This window comes from Suncus etruscus, chromosome 12 (genome assembly GCF_024139225.1).
Source record: "Suncus etruscus isolate mSunEtr1 chromosome 12, mSunEtr1.pri.cur, whole genome shotgun sequence".
Classification (NCBI taxonomy): Eukaryota; Metazoa; Chordata; class Mammalia; order Eulipotyphla; family Soricidae; genus Suncus; species Suncus etruscus.
This window is the reverse complement of record NC_064859.1, coordinates 12,827,443-12,841,749: the sequence shown is the minus strand read 5'-3', so window position 1 is coordinate 12,841,749 and position 14,307 is coordinate 12,827,443. Positions and strand designations below refer to the sequence as shown.

The 14,307-nt window shown below is 47.2% G+C and overlaps 1 protein-coding gene across 1 annotated transcript in view; it reads right to left on the bottom strand.

The window, feature by feature from the left end:
* The window catches only part of MSH2 (mutS homolog 2), a 36,935-nt gene that overhangs the window by 3,077 nt on the left and 19,551 nt on the right, over positions 1-14,307 (bottom strand). Inside the window, exons 9-13 of the mRNA XM_049784341.1 lie at positions 9,648-9,771; positions 7,161-7,311; positions 5,438-5,535; positions 3,889-4,339; positions 2,419-2,666 (exon numbers count right to left, since the gene is read on the bottom strand). Of these exons, the coding sequence (XP_049640298.1) occupies positions 2,419-2,666; positions 3,889-4,339; positions 5,438-5,535; positions 7,161-7,311; positions 9,648-9,771 (1,072 nt within the window). The remainder of the gene's footprint in view (positions 1-2,418; positions 2,667-3,888; positions 4,340-5,437; positions 5,536-7,160; positions 7,312-9,647; positions 9,772-14,307) is intronic.

Sequence of the window (14,307 nt, the reverse complement as noted above, 5' to 3'; positions counted from 1 at the left end):
GTAATATATGATACACATATATAATGAAGGATGAGCAGGTTTTTTTGTTTTTTTTGGGGGGGGGGGGTGTCACGGGAAGCACTCAGGGGTAATTGTGGCTCTGTGCTCAAGAATTACTCCAGGCAGGCTTGGGGGACCATATGGGATGGCAGAGATCAAACCCAGGTCATCCTTGTGCAAGGCACAAGCTGAGCTATCACTCTGGCTCCAAACTTAATTTTGTTTTCTATTATCCAGCTGGTCTTCTTTATATTCTTTTTTTTTTGTGGTTTTTGGGTCATACCCGGCAGTGCTCAGGGGTTACTCCTGGCTCCATGATCAGAAATTGTTCCTGACAGGCACGGGGGACCATATGGGACGCCGGGATTCAAACTGATGACCTTCTGCATGAAAGGCAAATGCCTTACCTCCATGCTATCTCTCCGGCCCCGGTCTTCTTTATATTCTAAGCCCATTTCTTTCTTTTTTTGGTTTTTGGGTCATACCCGGCAGCGCTCAGGGGTTACTCCTGGCTCTATGCTCAGAAATAGCTCCTGACAAGCTCAGGGGACCATATGGGATGCCGGGATTCGAATCACCATCCTTCCGCATGCAAGGCAAATGCCTTACCTCCATGATATCTCTCTGGCTCCTCTAAGCCCAGTTCTATAACTCAGAAAAATATGATTTAAAAGCAAAGCTCCAATTTCATTCCAAATGATGGCAAGACTATTTCACCTAGAAACACATATAGCCTGAGTCAATAAATCCAGTAGCTCTTCATTTCCATTGAAGCATAAGTAACAAACACTAAAATGACTCAAAAATACTTTCTTTTATGCACAAGCAACTGATGCAGAAAATACAATCGTAGAAAATCAACCTTCTGGGGCCGGAGAGATAGCATGGAGGTAAGGCGTTTGCCTTTCATGCAGAAGGTCATCAGTTCGAATCCCGGTGTCCCATATGGTCCCCCGTGCCTGCCAGGAGCAATTTCTGAGCATGGAGCCAGGAGTTTCCCCTGAGCACTGCCAGGTGTGACCCAAAAACCACAAAAAAAAAAAAAAAAGCAACCTTCTAAAAAAAGGTATTTTGATGGCTATTAAACACTGAAAACTTGAACAAAATGTTAACTGCTTAGACTCAATAATCTGATTAGCTGCCAGGCCCAGAAAGCTTTCAGCTTTTCCCAAGGAATGTTAATACTAACAAATAAATACTTCCATATGTGATTCTAACTACCAATTTCTGAGATCTAGAAACCCTTGCTTTATTTTTGTTTGTTTTGTTTTTGGGCCACACTCAGCGGTGCTCAGGGGTTACTTCTGGCTAACTGCTCAGAAATAGCTCCTGGCAGGCACGGGGGACCATATGGGACACCGAGATTCGAACCAACCACCTTAGGTCTTGGATCGGCTGCTTGCAAGGCAAACACCGCAGTGCTATCTCTGCCCCGAAACCCTTGCTTTAAATCAGGGGTCTCAAACTCAATTTACCTGCGGGCTGCAGGAGGCAAAGTCAGGGTGATCCTTGAGTGCAAAGTCAGTAGTAAGCCTTGAACATTGGGGGTATGTGACCCAAACAACTAAAACAAAACAAAAAAAGATTCCTCTAGGGCAGGGCCACAAAATGTTGTACGGCCCTGGAGGGCCGTTTGCAGCCCGCACTGTGAGTTTGAGACCCCTGCTTTAAATGAACCTGTTTATACAACAATCCTTAAAAAGAAGAGGAATGAGGGCCCGGAGAGATAGCACAGCGGTGTTTGCCTTGCAAACAGCCGACCCAGGACCAAAGGTGGTTGGTTCGAATCCCGGTGTCCCATACGGTCCCCCGTGCCTGCCAGGAGCTATTTCTGAGCAGACAGCCAGGAGTAACCCCTGAGCACAGCCGGGTGTGGCCCAAAAACCAAAAAAAAAAAAAAAGAAGAGGAATGAAATGATATGGCAAAACAGGTAGGGCTATTGCCTTGCATGTGGTTCAACCCCCCAAATCCTGATGGGGTGACCCATGAGTGCAGAGTCAGGAATAATTCGTGAACACGGTTGGGTGTAGCCCAAAAACCAAAACCAACAAAAAGGTAAAATAAAATAAAACCTAATAATTGTCATGAACTTTAATGCCTTTTTTTTTGGTGGTTGTTGTTTGCTTGTTTTTTGGGTCGAACCTAGTGGCACTCAATAGTTACTCCTGGCTCTGTGCTCAGAATTTACTCCTGGCAGGCTTGGAGGACCATATGAGATGCCAGGAACTGAACCCAAGTTGGTTGTGTGCAAGGCAAACGCCCTCCCCTTCACTTTCCAGCCCCTTTAGAGCCTCCAGGCTACACATTCACGGAAAAATTTTGTTTAAAACATCGTTGACTCAGAGGACCCAGAAGCAACAGCGACAGTCAGCAGCGATGTCTAAGGCAGCCCCGTCTGCCTCCCGTGGTGCACTCACCTCTCTTCACCTGGTACAGCATGACCAGGGTCTCCTCGGAGGTCAGTGCAGTGACATGCAGATTCTGAACTGTGGGGACCTGGTTGGCCAAGGCGGTGAGCTCGTGGAAGTGGGTTGCGAACATGCAGAAGGCCCCAATCTTGGTGGCGATGTACTCAGAGATGGCCCAGGCCAGACCAAAGCCATCATAGGTGGAGGTTCCTCGGCCCAACTCATCGATGATGATCAGGGAGTCTTTGGTTGCGGACCTGAAACACAGGGCGGCAGGCGGCATGAGGAACCCTCAACGGGTCCAGTATGAGGGGACGCACATCAAAACACAGGAACAAATACTATCCCCATTTAGGAAAGACAGGCCACAAGCACTTAGAAATGATCTTAAGACATAAAGCAGAGCAGAGAGGCTGTTTGCCTTGCATGTGTTAATCCCTGGCATCCTCTAGAGTTCTCCAAAGCACCACCAAGAATGTCCCAAGTGCAGAGCCAGTAGCAACCCTTGAGCACTGCGCAAGAGCAAATAATAAAATAGAACCAAAATCTAAATTTAAAGGTATGTTTTTGAGTTGGAACACAAGAGAGAGAAAAAGATTGTGACCTCATATTTATACCAGAATTTTCAAAGATCTATTCCTGAGAAAGGGAAGGAAAGGTTCATCCCAGAGGGTGTGAGCAGCAGCGGCAAGAGCAAAACAATGGGGAAGATACACACTTCCAGATACATCTTAGGAAATGTGTGTGTGTGTGTGTGTGTGTGTGTGTGTGTGTGTGTGTGTGTGTGTGTGTGTAAGAAGAATAATGGGGTCTGGAAAGATAGCACAGAGGCAAGACATTTGCCTTGCATGCAGAAGGACATGTGTGCATGTGTGCCATGCATGTGTGTGCGCACACCTAGCGTGCTAAAAGGATTTGTCTCACGTGGCCATAGACAAGGCAAGTGCTTCACTCCCTGTTCAACTTCAAAGACGGGCTGAAACAGTAGTACAGTCGGTACTACAAACGGTCCCCTGAGTAATGTTGGCAGGATCCCTGAGCACAGAGCTAAGAGTAGGCCCTAAGCACTGCCAGGTGTGGCTCCGGAACAAAAACAATGGGCCAGAGCGGTGGCGCAAGTGGTAGGGCGTTTGCCTTGCACAAGGCTGACCTAGGACAGACCGCGGTTAGATCCCCCGGCATCCCACATGGTCCCCCAAGCCAGGAGTGATTTCTGAGCGCATAGCCAGGAGTAACCCCTGAGCATGGTCCAAAAATCAAAAACAAAAACAATAACAAAAGATCAAAGACACTTTACATCTTTACCCAGTTTTAGGATTGGAAAAAGAGCTCAAGGGGCTACGCTGGGCGGACGCTTTGCTTGGACAAAACCCTGGTGCTACAACCTCCTCCCTAGTGTGATCTAAAGCTCCCCGGAAAACTACTCCACTCGACTCAGGTTCCCAGAGTTCGGTTAGGTCCAAGCGCACCGCTCCTCACCTGAGGATGGATGCTGTCTCCAGCATTTCGGCCATGAACGTGGACACCCCCTTGAGCTGACTGTCGCCAGCCCCAACTCGGGCCAGGATGCAGTCCACGATCGACACCTCAGCGGACTCACAGGGCACGAAGCACCCAATCTGGGCCATGAGGACGATCAGGCCCGTCTGGCGAATGTATGTGGACTTGCCTCCCATATTGGGACCTGTGATGATGTGGAACATCTGCTTGTCCTTTTCGAAGTGGACGTCGTTAGGGATAAAGGCGATGTCGGTTTGCATCTCAACGCAGGCATGCCGGGCCGCTTTCAGGAGGAGGCGTCCCTGGCCCCGTTCCAGGATCACGGGCCGCACGTAGGGGACCGGTGCGCCGTTGGACACATGGGCGAAGCTGACAACAGCATCGAGCTGGGCCAGCACGTCGTTGAATATCTGCATCGGTTCCACGTAGCCTGGACGGAAGCGAAACAAAAAGAAACCAGGAGTAAGAGCGGGTACCATGGTGCCCCCTTTCGCCTGGCTAGACGTGGAGAAAATTCCGTTCTAACACAAGGAACACAAGTTAGAAGACTCTTCTCCCATGGTGAACAGGACTATCCAAAAACAGAGTGGGGGGGTGGGCAGGAGACAGCACGAGAGTAAGGTGTTAGACCTTAAACAAAAGAGGGTCCTGAGTACAGTCAAGAGTGAATCCCGAGGGGCTGAAGTAAAAGCACGGTGGGGGAAGAGTGTTTGCCTTACATGAGGCTAACCCAGTTTTGATTCCAGATACCCAATATGGTCCTGGAGCCAGTCAGGAGTAACCCAAGCGCTTCCCCCGCAAAACAAACAAAGTGAATCCTAAGCAAAATCAAGAGTACTCCCTGAGCACTGTCAGGTGTGCCCCTAAAAAATGGGGCCAGAGGAGCTGGTGCAACAGCACAGGGGTAGGGCATTTGCCTTGCATGCAGACGACCCAGAACAGGCCCAGGTTAGATCCTTGTCATTCCCTATGGTCCCCTGAGCCTAGCAGGAGTGATTTTTGAGAACAGAGCCAGAAATAACCTCTGACCACAGATAGGTGTGGCCCAACTTCCCCAAACTTATAATAAAATAAAATAGAACATTGTTTAAAAAAAAAAAGATGAGGCCAGAGGTGTAGTACGGAGGGGAGAGCACTTGCCTTGCATGCAGCTGACCCGGGTTCAAATTCTGACACTCCTTATGTTCCCCTAAGCCGTGGCAGGAGTGTATTTCTAGAACCCAGAGCCCACAGGTGAGCCCACAGGATTGTGAGATCCTTGCTTGTCCTGGTCTTTGCTGTTCTTTTCTTCATGCCTTTCTGTCTGGGGTCACCCTATTCCTTAGCCTGTACCAATTTATATCAGTGCACAAAAGTATAACACAACCCAGCACAGAACAGCTTCTGATCAGTGACAGGCAGCTTGGAGGAGAGTCACAGTGAGTCATGGGATGAAAAACAAGAAACATAAATCTCTTCACACATTCTGAGACCTTCTCCCTCTTAGCAAAAGCCAGGTCATGTTCCGAACGCTTAACACTAAGTTTACCTGAAGAAATATTGACAATTTCTTTAACAATCGCATCCTGGGCTTCTTCATACTCAGTTTTGTTTTTCATGTACTCTTCATTGAGAGAGGTCAGTGCACTAGGAAACAAGAATACGCTCTTAGAAAAATAATGGCACTGAGGAACATGTGTAACACAAAGCAGAGAGAGAGCAGCAGCATCAAAACAAGAACTAATATCCATAGAGAACCGGAACAATAGCACAGCGGTAGGGAAGTTGCCTTGTACGTGACTGACGCAGAATAGACCCAGGTTCAATCAATGGCATCCATATAGTCCCACAAGCCCATAGGTGGAATTTCTGAGTGCAGAGCCAGGAGTAAACCCTAAGCACAGCTAAGTGTGCCCCCCCCCCCAATGTAGGACATGGTCCACTCATTAGAAGATTTGCATGAAGTAAAATATATTGTTTGTTCTGGTACAACTCTTGTTGTGATTATCGTCTTGAGTGAAATTCTGATCCATAACTTAAACACATTATTATATAGCCCCATTTTCCCTAGAATTCAAGGATACTTGATCCTGCAGGATGCCTGGTTTTGTTTGGGGGCCACACCCAGTGGTGCTTAGGGCTTACTCCTGGCAAGTCCAGGGTGCCTGGTTTTAAGATCATAAAATTGGGGCCGGGCGGTGGCGCTAGAGGTAAGGTGCCTGCCTTGCCTGCGCTAACCTTGGACGGACCGTGGTTCGATTCCCCGGTTACCCATATGGTCCCCCAAGCCGGGAGCAACTTCTGAGCGCATAGCCAGGAGTAACCCCTGAGCGTTACCGGGTGTGGCCCCCCAAAAAAACAAAAACAAAAAAAAACCCAAAAAAAAGATCATAAAATTGAGTTGCAGATTGGAATTATGCATTATGAACTATAGATACATAGTATCTTCCTCCAAAATCAGTGAGGGTAAGAGGGAAAAAAAAATCAGAACAAATGAGACAGTAGAACAGTGGAGTCAAGACTTTTAGGGGTGGTAGGTGCATAAACTCAGCACATCAGTCCATAAACTTCAACACTATTATAACCATGCTATCCAAACAATAAAAATTTTTTTAATCTCTTTTTTTTGGTTCATAAGTTTTTTTTTTTTTTTTTTTTTGGTTTTTGGGCCACACCCTGTGATGCTCAGGGGTTACTCCTGGCTATGCGCTCAGAAGTTGCTCCTGGCTTCTTGGGGGACCATATGGGGCACCGGGGGATCGAACCGCGGTCCATCCTAGGCTAGCGCAGGCAAGGCAGGCACCTTACCTCCAGCGCCACCGCCCGGCCCCTCATTAAGTTATTTTTACCCCCAGATACAAAACTGTTCATGACTGAGTTTCAGTCATCCAAAATACAACACCCTTTTCTAGTGCACGTTTCCCATTATCAATGTCTCCAGTTACCCTCCTACTCTCCATGTAAAAGTTCTTTTTAAAGAAAAGAGATCAGGGCTGGAGCGGTGGTGCAGCGGTAGGGCGTTTGCCTTGTATGCAGCTGACCTAGGATGGATCACAGTTTGATCCCCTAGCATCCCATATGCCCTCCCCCCAAGGCAGGAGGGAGTAACACCTGAGCATCACCGGGTGTGGCCCAAAAAAAAACAAAACAAAAAAGAGAGATCACAGAAGCCAGGGATTTCAGTCGAGGCAAACCCTGGGTCAGGCCAGCATCAGGGAAGAACATCCTGGCTTGTTCGCTTATTTTTTTTAATTCATTTCCATGTCACAAACCTGTTGGTGAACTTGACACCATTCTTCTGGATGTCTACAGTACTGAAGTTTTTATTGTTGCGAAGGACCTTTTCCTCTTTACAGGTTACACGGAAGTAATACCCCAACTGCGTGCTGGAGTCCAGTTTAATCTGTTTGCCAGGATCCAAGCCTGAGGTGGTGAGTGAGGGGAGAACAAGTCAATCGATGATGTGCACAGCCAGTGTTTCTAGGCCTATCTGTGAAACTGTCAAGTCCACACAGCAGAAGCTGCTGGCAGCTGGCTGGAAATGACCCCAACTGCCCATTTGAGTCAAGATTCGAAACCTAGGGCCAGCGAGGTGGTGCTAGAGGTAAGGTGTCTGCCTTGCAAGCGCCAGCCAAGGAAGGACCGAGGTTCGATCCCCCCGCATCCCAGACGGTCCCCCCAAGCCAGGGGCAATTTCTGAGCGCTTAGCCAGGAGTAACTCCTGAACATCTAACGGGTGTGGCCCGAAAAACCGGAAAAAAAAAAAAAAAAAAAAAGACTCGAAACCTATTTCTCAAAAATGAGCATCGTGGTTCTCTGCAGAAATCCCCAAACTTCCTCATCAGTATCTTTTTTTAAGTTATTTATTGATCGATTGATAGATTGGTTTTTGGGCCACACCCACAGTTTCAGGGGTTACTTCTGGCTCTGCATTCAGAAATTGCCCCCGGCAGGCTGGGGGACCATATGGGATGCTGGGAATTGAACCGGGTCCCACCTGGGTGGGCAGCATGCAAGGCAAATGACCCACTCCTGTGCTATCTATCTCTCCGGCCCCATTCACAAACATCTTAAGTTGTCTAGGGGTGAGGGGGAAGGGGCAGGGCATACAGCCCACAGCATGGGGGGGGGGGAATGTTTGAATAAACCCAAGGCAAGGGCCCTGCACTTTGCTCTGTGTGCCAGCCTACTTCTCCGGAACCCATGCACAGGATCTGCCCACAAATAGAGGCTGCAAACAAAAGCTTGAGCCTGGCCACACTTCCCCAGAAAAAGCAGGATCTGTGTTTTCCGTTACCTGCAGGAAATGGCAAAGAGCAAGCAATGACTATTATCTGGGTTCCTGCACCCACATTCTCAGGAGTTTTGTCTTTCTTCAAATTCTCAGGCAGCAACAAGAACTTTAGCCCCACATTAGGAGGCAGAGAACCTAGAGGCTCACTTGCTTAAACAGGAGACCCAAATGCTAAACAACATACATCTCTAGCCCTGCTGGAGAGAGAGTGGGCAGAGTCCCACTTAGATGAAGACCAGTGTGACAAACAGCATCTTTGGAAACCTTCAAAGAAACACAAAGCTCAGGTTTGGGGCTGGAAAGATAGCATGGAGGTAGGGCATTTGCCTTGCATGCAGAAGGACGGTGGTTTGAATCCCGGCATCCCATATGGTCCCCCTAGCCTGCCAAAAGTGATTTCTGAGCAGATAGCCAGAGTAACCCCTGACCACAGCCAGGTGTGGCCCCAAAACAAAACAAACAATAACAACAAAAAGCTCCAGGCTAGAAGACTGCAATCAATGATCAAAAACCATCAATTATCGGGAGCCAGAGAGATAACCCCTGAGCGCTGCCGTGTGTGACCCCCCCCCCAAAAAAAAAAGTCCATAATTATCAATCTAGGATCAGTGTCTGATTAGAGTCAACCAATGATCAAAGTCAATTGATGATCAGAGTTGACCAATGACCAAAGTCAATGAATTAAAGTGAATCAATAATCAATCAACAGTAATGATTAGAATCAATCAAGGATCAGAACCGAAAAGCAAAGGACACCACACTGGAACACTCCCTGTGTCTCAGTGAAGCATTAACGAGAATTTCATCCCGAAGCACAAAAGACAACGATATGTAGAGAATAAATGTTCAAGCTGACATAGCATTTGACACTTTTGATAGGATGGGGACAACAGCGTAAGGCAAAATGAGGCTCTTGGCTTCACAAAATATTTCTCATGTATGTAAGACTCATGGATCACCCTTCTGATTCCGATCCATGAATTTTACAGAGTAGCTAAAGCGCTCGCCTTGCAAGCAGCCATCTGAACCATCCCAAGCTCCCTGAGTGAGCATGAGTGAGACACAGGAGTGATCTATATCTAAATAGATCAGGAGTTATCTACTTTGGGTGTGGCCCAAAATAAAAAGAGGGAACAAAAAGGCAAATCAACTGTATATACACAATGTGACCTAGCCCAGCCTATCTTAAAGTGCTGAGCACATTTACAAAAAACAACACGGTGAGTGAGAATATTTCACAAACAGAAAACCCATTTTATAGTTAAATGTGTAATAGTACCTACGATTCTGCACATGCTAGAAAAACTTCCATTTCCACCTCCTGATAAACAAGGGTGACAACAATGCGCTGCCAAGCACTGGCCCAGCAAGTCTACACTGCAGACATCTGAAGTCAGGTCCCTACTGAACGCCCATGTGAAGTAAGGGGTCACATGTACTCCCACCTTCAAGTGACCCATCTTACCTAGCTCTCTAGCGGCACTTGATAATGTGGACTGAATCTTCTTTTCCAAGTTGTTCATTATTTCTCTCAATTCGCTCAGATTAGGATCGAATGAAGGTTTGACAAGGAATTCATGATTTTCCACCTAGACACGGAATAAACAATGAACAGCCCAAGCTCCTCAGTGGTGGGTCAGGTACTGAAGCAAGGATTTCCCTGATAGAATTTCAGGGCCAGTGAATTCAACCATCTGCTGTCCTTCACCTACAATCCTGGGGCTGGAGAGATGGCAGAGGGGTAGGGGTGCTGCCTCGAAGCCTGCAGACCCCAGTTTGAAACCCAGCACCAAGTAAGATCCCTCCACCAACCAACCAAAAGGGCTGAACACAGAGCCCAGAACAGCCCAAGGTACAGCAGAGTGTAGCCCATTAAAACATAGGATGAGTGTTAAGGAATCTGTCTTTTTTTATTTTTATAGTTTCTGAGCCACATACAGCAGCGCTCAGGGCTTACTCCTGGCTCTGTGCTCAAAAATCACTCCTGGCAGGCTTGGGGGACCATATGGGATGCCGAGTATCGAAAACCACGGTGGCTGCATGCAAGGCAAACAACCTCCCTGCAGTGCCATTGCTCCAACCCCAAAGGACTTGTCTTACACTACCAGAACTGGGGTGTGTGTGTGTGTGTGTGTGTGTGTGTGTGTGTGTGTGTGTGTGTGTGTGTGTGTGTGTGTGTGTGTGTGTGTGTGTGTGTGTGTGTGTGTGTGTGTCTTCTCCATTGCACAAAGACAAAATGAGAGCTCCTTCCTCAGTGGGTCTTGGTGAAGTCAGCAGTAAACAGATTAACCTCATGAGGAACTGCTGTGTTTTACTGAAATATTTCACTGGAACTCTAGTTTCTCTTCTGATCATATAAATCTTCTGCCTTTTACTGAAACACTTCACTAGACAGTATTTGAAATATTTTCCTCAAACACTACTAAAAACTGGTCAACATTCCAAGTCTTCAACAAATGAACAGATTTGCTCAAACGAAAGATCTGATTTGGGGGCCCTGAGAGCTAACCCCCACTGTGATTAGGTGCTGCTGGCTATGCACGCAGACAATCTGGGTTTGATCCCAAGAACCCCTGAGCACCTTCAGGTGTGGCCAAAGATCTGATTGGATATATCATCAGTTCACAATGATGGGGACTTCTTTGTTTCTTTCTGTGGACACCATCAGGTGACATGCAGCAATATGGATCTCACAATGGGGCTTGAGGCTTTTGCAGTGCTGGGTGTGTGTGAGGACCTCGAACAGGCAAAGCACAGACCCCACCCTGAGCTCTCTCCCCTAAGCAGAATTCTGAGTAAGCCTGAAAGTACATCGACAACTCCTAATTTAAAAACATATTCCAGGGGCCGGGCGGTGGCGCTGGAGGTAAGGTGCCTAACTTACCTGCGCTAGCCTAGGAGACGGACCGCGGTTCGATCCCCCGGCGTCCCATATGGTCCCCCAAGCCAGGAGCGACTTCTGAGCGCATAGCCAGGAGTAACCCCTGAGCGTTACCGGGTGTGGCCCAAAAAACCAAAAAAAAAAAAAAAAAAAAAAAAAAAACATATTCCAGAAGCTGGAGAGATAACACAGCAGTAAGGCATTTGCCTTGCATGCAGCCAATCCAGGATGGATGGTGGTTCAAATCCCAGCATCCCATATTGTGCCCCGTACCTGACAGGGGCAATTTCTGAGCACAGAGCCAGGAGAACCCCTAAGCACTGCCGGGTGTGACCCCAAAAAACAAACAAGCCTTTCTTTTTCTCCCTCCCTCCCTCCCTCCCTCCCTTCCTTCTTTTGCTGTACTATCTTTCTGTTTCTGCTTTTATATTTTAAAAAGGGCAAATAAGCACATTAAGATGTGGAGAGTCCGGAGAGATAGCACAGCGACAAAAACAAAAACAAACAAACCCCCAAAAACCATATTCCAGGGGTCAGAGCGGTGGTGGTAAGCAATAAGGTGTCTGCCTTGCACGCACTAGCCTAGGACGGAGCATGGTTCGATCCTCCGGCATCCCATATCCTGAGCCAGGAGCGATTTCTGAGTGCATAGTCAGGTAACCCTGAGTGTCATCGGGCATAGCCCCAAAAACAAAAGAAATCATAACTATAAACAAATCTCATTTATAATGCCAAAAATCAACACAATATTAATATCGTAAAAATATTTACAAAGTCAGAGTTACACAGGACTTCCCATGCAAGGCACATAAATGTTCTCTCACCTTCTATATTGAACTCAGAGAACTGCCTGGGGAGAAGAACAGCTACCCAGCACCTCATCTGGTGCCCTGAGCTCTGCCAGGAGTCAGTCCTGAGCACAGCAAGATGTGACCTCAAAACAAGACAATACATAACAATAGACAAATGTTTACTGGACGAGGTCCAAGAGCTAACTAAAAAGAAGATGAAAGCACAAAACCAGTGACTCACCAGACTTTCAACACAGAGACAAAGCCTTAAGGTGCATCAGGAATGAGTCAGAACCCAAATGAGGGGCCTGCCAGGAACCAGAGAACTAAACCCACAGACTTGCTAAGTCACTAGTATTTACTTTCTCCCCTTTTCCTCATGTAGCAGCTTAATCTTTGTCTTCACTAATAAATCTGGAAATCTCCAGGTTGTATTCAGGAGTATTTTGGGTCGGGAAAACTGACTCAGAGTAGAGTACAGGGTACAGGCCCCAAAGAAACTCTGGCCCAGCTTTTACACCCAGACAAAATCTAACCTACCTATGATCAAAAGCCTAAAGACAATATCCCAAAGAACAATGCCAAAGAAACTCCAGTCCTGAGGCCAGAGAGATAGCATAGTGGTAGGGCATTTGCCTGATCCAGAACAGGCGGTGATTCAAACCCCAGCATCCCATATGGTCTCCCATGCCTGCCAGGGCAATTTCTGAGCACAAGCCAGGCACTCAAGTGCTGCCAGGTGTGACAAAGAAAGAAAGAAAAGAAAGGAAAAAAAGATAAAAAAACAAACTGAGTGGCCGGAGAGATAGCATGGAGGTAGGGCATCTGCCTCACATGCAGGACAGTGGTTCGAATCCTGGCATCCCATATGGTCCCTTGAGCCTAACACGGGCGACTTCTGAGCAGAGACAGGAGTAACCCCTGAGCGTTGCTGGGTATGGGTGGGAGGGAGGGAGGGAGGAAGGGAGGAAGGAAGGAAGAAAGGAAACAAACAAACAAACAAACAAACTCCATTTTGTGGCCCTGAAGCCATGAGGTCAAGTACCTAGTTCTTTGAAGAATTCTTTCAGGACCGAGTCAGCAAGCACATGAGGGCGGAGTGACAGTACTAGCACAGGTAGGGCATTTGCCTTGAACTCGGCAGACCCAGGTTCGATCCTCGGCATCCCATATGATCCCCTGAGCTGGTGCCAGGAGTACTTTTTGAGCACGGTCAGGAGTAACCTGAGTGCTGCTCGGAATGGTCCCAAAACCAAAACAAACACACACGAAATACTAAAACAAGCACGAGCACTGCTACTAACAAAATAAACGAGTAGCCTTGAAAATCTGTTAAAGGGGCCAGAGAGATACCATGGAGGTAAGGCGTTTGCCTTTCATGCAGAAGGATGGTGGTTCAAATCCTGGCATCCCATATGGTCCCCTGTGCCTGCCAGGGGCGAATTCTTGAGCTTAGAGCCAGGAGTAACTCTTGAGCGCTGCCAGGTGTGACCCAAAACCAAAAAAAAAAAAAAAAAAAGAAAATCTAGTCAGTCAAGCAAAGTTTATTTGGCAAATGAACCTGACCCGGGTTACTTCTAGTTATTGTGATTCTGGAAACTGTAACTCAGCCATCCGCAAGTGATGGATGGGAGCCATGAACATTCCTCATCATTACTTAATAATATCCTCATGTTAATACCCTTAATAATATCCTCTGGTCATGATCTACACCCCAGACTGGCCTATTTTTTCATCAGTGTATTCACAAGCTCTTTTTGGTGTGTGCTGTCACTCCAGGAAAGGAGCACTGGTACTTTTCATTGAATGTCATCTGAGTATCGTCAAATCCTATTACTTTTTGGTTTAGGGCCACCCCGTAAGTGCTTAGGATTTACCCATGGCTCTATGCTCAGGAACCACTCCTGGCAGTGTTCCAGGGACAATATGAGATGTCAGGGATCAAAGGAAGGGGAAGGAGGAAAGAAGAAAAGGTAAGAAAGGAAGGAGGGAAAAGAAGAAAGGAAGAAAAAAGGGAATGAAGGAAAGAAGGAAAAGAAAGGTAAAAGAAAAAGAGGGAAGGGAGAAGGAAGCAAGGGAAGAGAAAGGGAGACTCAAAGACAATACAGGGGTGATCTTGGCACTTAGGGTATGTAAAGAAGTGAAAAATCAGGCCCCCTCCCCTATTGGCATCCACTGAATCATACTGCTCTTTCTCCTAACCCCACACTCTTAAAATGTTACAATGGGCTGGTGAGATACCATAGTGGATAGAGCACTTGTCCCACACATGGCTGCCCCAGGTTCGATCCCCGGCATCACATATTATCCCTGGAGCATGGCCTGAACACAGAGTCAAGGGTAAATCTTGAGCACTGCAAGGTGTGGCCCCAAACTAAAAAATAAAATACAATTTGATGACACTCTGGCATATCACTTGGTAATGAAAAGCCCCAGAGCTCATTTCTGGCAGT